Raw genomic sequence first — 7,500 nt, 5'->3', positions numbered from 1 at the left:
ATGTCCTTTGAAACCATTTTCACAAGGACACTCTTCAGTGATGAATGTGGTGAAAAGGAAGTGGTCTTTAGAGAAGAGTACAGTCAGTCAGACGGCTGCTCGTTTTTCTGTAACCTGACTCAGATCCAGTCTTCCTGTAGCGTCCGGTTAGCAAGCATCAGTGTCCGCGTGTAAGCTAATGAGGAACGGGTAAGGGGACAGAACTGTGCTGTCTAGGAAGCCACTACTTCATGTAGAGTACAATAGAATAGAATAGAATATAGTAGAGTACAGTAGAGTAGAATCAAATCAAATCAAATAGAATAGAACATAGTAGAGTATAATCAAATCAAACAGAATAGAATATAGTAGAGTAGAGTAGAATCAAATCAAATAGAGTACAGTAGAATAGAATGGAATAGAATCAAATCGAATAGAATAGAATGTAGTAGAGAAGAGTGGAGTAGAGTAGAATAAAATAAAATAAAATAGAACAGAACAGAGTAGAGTAGAGAAGAGTAGAATAGAGTAGAATAGAACAGAGTAGAGTAGAATCAAGTTGAGTAGAATAGAACATAATACAATTGAGTAGAGTAGAGTAGAATAGAACAGAGTAGAGTAGAATAGAACTGAATACAATTGAGTAGAGTAGAATAGAACAGAGTAGAGTAGAATAGAATAGAATACAATTGAGTAGAGTAGAATAGAACATAGCAGAGTAGAATAGAACAGAGTAGAGTAGAATAGAACAGAGTAGAGTAGAATAAAACAGAGTAGAGTAGAATAAAACAGAGTAGAGTACAGTAGAGTAGAATAGAACTGAGTAGAGTAGAGTAGAGTAGAATAGAACAGAGTAGAGTAGAATCAATTCGATTAGCATAGAGTAGAGTAGAATAGAACAGAGTAGAGTAGAGTAGAATAGACTAGAACAGAGTAGAGTAGAATCAAATCGAATAGAGTAGAATAGAATAGCGTAGAATCAAATCGAATAGCACAGAGTAAAGTAGAATAGAACAGAGTAGAGTAGAATAGACTATAACCAAGTAGAGTAGAATAAAATCGAATAGAGTAGAATAGACTAGAACAGAGTAGAGTAGAGTAAAATCGAATAGAGTAGAATAGAACAGAGTAGAATAGAATCAATTCGCTTAGCATCGAGTAGAGTAGAATAGAATAGAATAGAATAGAACAGAGTAGAGTAGGGTAGAGTAGAATAGAATAGAACAGAATACAATTGAGTAGAGTAGAATAGAATATAACAGAGTAGAGTATGGTAGAGTAGAATAGAATAGAACAGAATACAATTGAGTAGAGTAGAGTAGAATAGGAAATTCCTTTACTGTGCTTGTTGTTCCCTCTCAGCCCTCGGCTTTCTTCCTCGTAGCTCTGATGTCGCTGGTAGTCTGGATTATGTTTGTTTATTATGTGAAGGTCCTTTAGACGACTCCCGTCATGATTTGGCGATTTATAAATAAACTTGCATTGAATTGAAATGGATTGTTTTGGTTTTCTCAGCTCTTTTGACTCTTTCAGTTGCTGCTTCATCATGAGTTGTGATGTCTACGTTTCACCATGAGATCAAATTAGAGAACGGTTCCGTCGCTGTCACTCGTGTGGAATGTCTGCAGGTTCTTTTGTTCTCCCCGTTCCCCGTGGACTCGCGGTGAAAGTGAACCCCTCCTGAAGTCTAGTGTCGCTCTCAGACTCTCACACAATAGATCTCCTTCCTGACAGGAAGTTCTGCTGAAACCGTTTAAACCTTCAGGCCACAGCGTGTCCTCCTCCCAGACTCACTTCAGGAATTTCACCCGGGAGGATCTGAGCCATCCTCAGTTTTCTGGTTGTTAAAATCAAAATGTTTGAGAAAACTCTGACACCAGTGTTGCTGCTCCATTCTCAGGGTTACCTAGGCGACAGCAGGATGTTCATCGCCACTCAGGGTCCCATGGTGAACACGGTGAATGACTTCTGGCAGATGGCGTGGCAGGAGGAGGCACCTGTCATTGTCATGATCACCAAACTGAAGGAGAAAAACGAGGTAATCAGAGAATAAATAAAGTCTCTCTCTGGTGATGGAAGCTGCTCAGCCGGTAAATCTCAGGATGGCGCTGAAGGCCAGATATCTGCTGTAAACACACTCCCAGCAGCCTGGGGACCTGAGGGCAGAAAGACGTTAGAGTCAGTTCATGTAAGTCTCTGTAGGGGATCACGGAGCAGGGAGACAGCTTTTCATCTGTGAGTGGGAGTTACACACGACCCGCATCTGTAAAGCCCGGCTGGTGGTCCGACCTGGCACCAGAGATGGGATCCGGACATCACTGGTTCAGGCTGCAGCAGTGATGGAAGACCTTAAACTGGCGGGACTACTGCATCGGTCTCCTAACTGGTCTTCACAGAAAAGCTGTGAAGCAACAGCAGCGTGTTCAGAACGCTGCTGCTGGAGTCTTAACAAGAACCAGGAGAACGGAGCACATCACTCCTGTTCTGAGATCCCTACACTGGTCACCAGTAAACCACAGAATAGACTCAAAGTGCTCCTACTGGTTTATAAACCACTCGATGGCATGGAGCCAAAATACATGTCTGGTCTCATTCCTGTATACACACCCAATAGGGCTCTGCGATCCCTGGGAACCAATCAGCTGGTAGAACCTCGGGTCAGAACCAAACATGGTGGAGATGCATTTAGCTACTATGCTGCTCACATATGGAATCAGCTCCCCCATGACCTCAGACCTGCCCCGACCCTGGTGTTTAAAACTAAACCCTCATGTACTCATCAGCCTCTACATGAACTGTTTCTGATGGGCTCGACACACGGGAGGCGACATCGCCTCTCCTCCGTTCATTTTCAATGAGACGTGCGTGACAAAGCGATAATCGCGGGTCTCCCTCCTACTAAGCGAAACGCGAAAAACGTGCGTGTGAAGTTTTGCGCTCGTGCACGTGTCGTGCACAGGCGACCCAGCGACGCGATCACAGAAAGTTGAAATATTTTCAACTTTTCATCGCTGTCGCTCGGACGAGGACCAATCAGCAGGTTTCATTCACTGACCAATGAGCGGACAGGATGCTCCTCCGAGCAAACATGGAGGAGAAGTTGATTATTATTATGTTTTATAGTAAAATCAGAAGTAAGATTTCACATAACTCTAGCAGCACCTTGTGAAACATCATATCTACCACTTTATTAACTCTGAACCGCTTAAATAACCTTAATTCCCTCCAACCGGACACAGCCAAACAAAACAACGGAAGTTTCGATTTCACCATGGAACAGAACGCGTAGACGCGTAGCTTTGCCGCTGGCCGCCTCCCGTGTGTCGAGCCCATGATGCTGCATCGTCTCCTCTGTAATCTGTAATCTGTAATCGGATGTAACTGCTCAACCTTAATTCCGTCTTAATTATAATTTTATTTGTGTAAATTTTTAATTTGTGTTCTCATGTTTGCTGTTGTTGTTGTTGTTGTTGTGCCATTTATGCTAATTGCTAAGCACATTGAATCGCCCGTGTGTTTGAAATGAGCTCTATAAATAAAGCTGCCTTGTGTGTGCGTGCGTGTGTGTGTGTGTGTGTGTGTGTGTGTGTGTGTGTGTGTGTGTGTGTGTGTGTGTGTGTGTGTGTGTGTGTGTGTGTGTGTGTGTGTGTGTGTGTGTGTGTGTGTGTGTGTGTGTGTGTGTGTGTGTGCGTGCGTGTGCGTGTGCGTGCGTGCGTGTGCGTGTGCGTGTGTGTGCATGCGCGTGTGTGTGTGTGTGCGCGTGTGTGTGCGTGTGTGCGTGCGCGTGTGCGTGTGTGTGTGCGTGCGTGTGTGTGTGTGTGTGCGTGCGTGTGTGTGTGTGTGTGCGTGCGCGTGTGTGTGTGTGCGTGTGTGTGCGTGTGTGTGTGTGCGTGTGTGTGCGTGCGTGTGTGTGCGTGTGTGTGTGTGTTCCTGTAGAAGTGTGTTCTGTACTGGCCGGAGAAGCGAGGGATCTACGGGAAGGTGGAGGTGACGGTGAACGCCGTCGGAGAGTCTGAACACTACACAACACACAGCCTCACCCTGAAGGTACAGACATGTTTTCCTGCAGCCTGGTGAGTTCTGGTTCTGACCTCTCGTCTGTGTCGGAGCAGTGTGGGAATCAAACCCGCGTCCTGCAGCATTACTGGTACACATCCTGGCCCGACCACAAGACCCCCGACTCGGCTCTGCCGCTGCTGCAGCTGATGTCCGACGTGGAAGCGGACAGGCGCGCTGCCGCCGCCCTGGGTCCAGTTATAGTCCACTGCAGGTACTGACCCACCTGCGGTTTGATTCCTCTACAGATGGCATGTCTGAAAAGACCACATGACCCATGCTTGCCTTGCAGTGCTGGGATTGGCCGGACAGGGTGTTTCATTGCCACGACGATCGGCTGTCGGCAGCTACAGGTGGAGGGGGTGGTAGACATCCTGAGCATCACCTGCCAGCTCCGAGCCGACAGGTAAAAGACCCAAACAGCTGATTGTGTAAACGTGTATAAGTGATGCTACCCTACCCCTACATGCCTCATGTTTATGTTCATGTTCATTGTTTACGTTTTTATCGTGTCTGATGGTTTTACTGCTGGTTCTCTGGAGCCTCACCAGCGTGTTTGAGGCTCATAAAGAAGCTTCCTCCAGCCTCCTCTGTTTAACTCAAACACCGAGACGTGTAAGGACAGGATTTCTAGGAGCAGCCAAGGTGTGGAGGGCATCCGTTTGGTGGCCTGAGGATCAGGTCTCTGCTTTTTGCAGATGATGTGGTCCTGCTGGCTTCATCAGAACGTGATCTCCAGCTCTAACTTTCTCAGTGGCCTAGTGGTAGAGTCTCCGCCCTGAGACTGGGAGATCAGGGGTTCGATTCCTGGTCGGGTCATACCAAAGACTTTGAAAAAATGGGACCCAATGCCTCCCTGCTTGACTCTCAGCATTAAGGGGTTGGATTGGGGGGTTAAACCACCAAATGGTTCCCGAGCGCGGCCGTGTCTGCAGCTCACCGCTCCCCCAGGGGATGGGTCAAATGTGGAGAACAAATTTCGCACACACACCTGTGTGTGAGACAACTAATGGGACTTTAACTGGAGCGGTTCACAGCCGAGTGTGAAGCAGCTGGGATGAGAATCAGCTCCTCTAAATCTGAGACCATGGTCTTGGGTCAGAAAAGGGTAGAATGCCTTCTGCAGGTCAGGGATGAGGTCCTGCCCCAAGTGGAGGAGTTTAAGTATCTCGGGGTCTTGTTCACGAGTGAGGGAGAACTGGAGCGTGAGATCGATAGGTAGATTGGTGCGTCTGCAGTGATGCGGATGCCGAAATGAGTTTTCTCTGCAGAGTGGCCGGGCTCTCCCTTAGAGATAGGGTGAGAAGCTCGGCCATCCGGGAGGGGCTCGCAGTAGACCCGCTGCTCCTCCACATCGAGAGGAGCCAGTTGAGGTGGCTCGGGCATCTGGTCAGGATGCCTCCTGGACGCCTCCCTGGTGAGGTTTTCCGAAAACACTTAACCCCCCTTGCCTGCTGGTGGTGGTCGGAGGGACCGGTGGCGCCTACGGAAGCATCGCCTCTGTCAGCGCGCCCCAGGGCAGCTGTGGCTATATCGTAGCTCATCACCATCAGTGTGTGAATGTGTGTGTGAATGGATGAATGATACACTGTAGTGTAAAGCGCTTTGGAGTCCTTACTCTGAGAGGACTTGTGCTTTAACCGACTCATACATGTGTAGACGCGTATTAAAGCAGCTTTTATGTTGAAGCACGGCTTGAAAACGCGTTTCTGCCGCTCTTCCTCTTATTCAACCTGAGAATAGTTGACAAAAGCAGACAAACACGTAAACGCCGCGGGTAACTACAGTCTAAACAAGTCACTGCTGCTAGTTTAATATGGAAGAGAGGGTGGTGGAGGCTTTAGCAGGGCTCGGGATCACACGTTGCATTCTGGGTAGCACATGCTGACGGCCTGTAAACAACCCGTACAAACAAACAGTTAGAAGCAGATTTGTAATAAACAACATGTTAAAATCCCAAACGGATGCAGGATGTACAGGAATACGTTACATAGGGAAGCCAGGGACCAGTTTATGGACACAGTCGGCATCATAAACGCTTTGGACCCGTACGAAAGACCTAGGACTGGAGCTCCGAGGACAGTTCTGTGTGACGGACGGATTTGCAACCATCTTGTTTGTGGCGTGAGCAGATGTGGTCATCCAGATGAGAGGGGAGTGTTTCACTTGCTGATTTTTCTAGTAAACAATCTAAACGGTCATCCCATAGAAGAAGTCATTCACCAGAAAGGAAATGTAGAGAATACACTCTCACGCCAAAACCGCGATACTTCCTAAGCTGATGTTTGGTCTCCTTACAGCTGCGATCCGCTGTCTCACCTCACAACACAGCAAGGACTTACCCTGGCTGAATAATAAACGATCAAATGAATAATAGATTAAACGAATAATAGATTAAATGAAGCCGCAAGACCAGGGCTGAGAGCGTTGTTGTCTGAAGCAACAAGCAACAGGTAAGGACTCAGAGGTGGGTGCCCCCCCCCCCCCCCCCCGGTCACTATTTGCACCCCTTGTGCCCCCTCCAACAAAAACTCTGGCTCCGCCCCTGTGCATGAGACCACTGCCCCGGTGAACAAACTCTGTTCGTTGGTCTCGGTCAGTTACGCCCAGGCACCGCTGCTGACCGACTGCAGGCGGGTTGCTGTGGTGGACGGGGCTGCGAGAGCATCTTCTGATTCTGGACTCAGCTTTCAGCCTGTGTCTTACTCCTGGACCTCTTCTGACTCTGTGCTGTTTTCCTAACTATATTTTTCAATTGCTGTCTGTTGCTCGGATTGGCATGCGCACTCTTCTGTCACCTCTCCGAAAGGTTGCTGCCCATGGAGACCTCCCTCCATAGTTAGTGGAGCCGACTGGACAGCGCTCTGGTGCCCAGGGCCCACTCGCTGCCTCTGACTCCACCTTGAGTGCAGAACTCGGGTTCTCCCTCATTCTCTGTTTTCTGACCCAAGCTTTTCACGTTCTGTGTGTGAATGTAGTTGCGTACTAGGCTAACGGTTATGGCGACAGACAGACTTTGTTTGCTTTAATGATGTCACTCTGTGGGCGTCGGAGGCGGCTGCAGGTTTTATTACAGCAGAGGGCTGTTAAAACTTCGTTTTACACTTTTTAAATGTTTGCTCTGGTAAACAGACACACATCCTCAGTAACTCACTGCTAACATTGATTATTCCATGCTGTAGTTCTTTTTTAAAACACAGAGCAGTTCTGTTTACCTGTTTTCTCGCTACGTTTCGTTTGCGGCTGCAAACTTCCCCGTTGATTATGTTTCTTATAAAATTTGAGAATTTTGTAATTTTTTCCATTTTATTATTTGTGAAATAATTATATTACTACTTTTATTACTACTACGGTAGTAGTACTACCGTTTTCTACTCCCAGTTCAGCACATCATTATTTACACTTCATCGCTTTTGTTTACACATTTTAACTACATAACTTAAATTATCCACACACACATATTCT

The 7,500-nt window shown here is 47.1% G+C and overlaps 1 protein-coding gene across 1 annotated transcript in view; it reads left to right on the top strand.

Annotated features, from left to right (window-relative positions):
• Positions 1-7,500, top strand: part of ptprr (protein tyrosine phosphatase receptor type R) — a 38,109-nt gene that overhangs the window by 29,992 nt on the left and 617 nt on the right. The window contains 4 exon segments of the mRNA XM_070541624.1: positions 1,880-2,017; positions 3,916-4,026; positions 4,092-4,249; positions 4,328-4,441. Of these exon segments, the coding sequence (XP_070397725.1) occupies positions 1,880-2,017; positions 3,916-4,026; positions 4,092-4,249; positions 4,328-4,441 (521 nt within the window).

This window comes from Nothobranchius furzeri, chromosome 1 (assembly GCF_043380555.1).
Source record: "Nothobranchius furzeri strain GRZ-AD chromosome 1, NfurGRZ-RIMD1, whole genome shotgun sequence".
Lineage (NCBI taxonomy): Eukaryota > Metazoa > Chordata > Actinopteri > Cyprinodontiformes > Nothobranchiidae > Nothobranchius > Nothobranchius furzeri.
The sequence above is the reverse complement of the archived record's forward strand: the minus strand, read 5'-3'. Positions and strand labels throughout refer to the sequence as shown.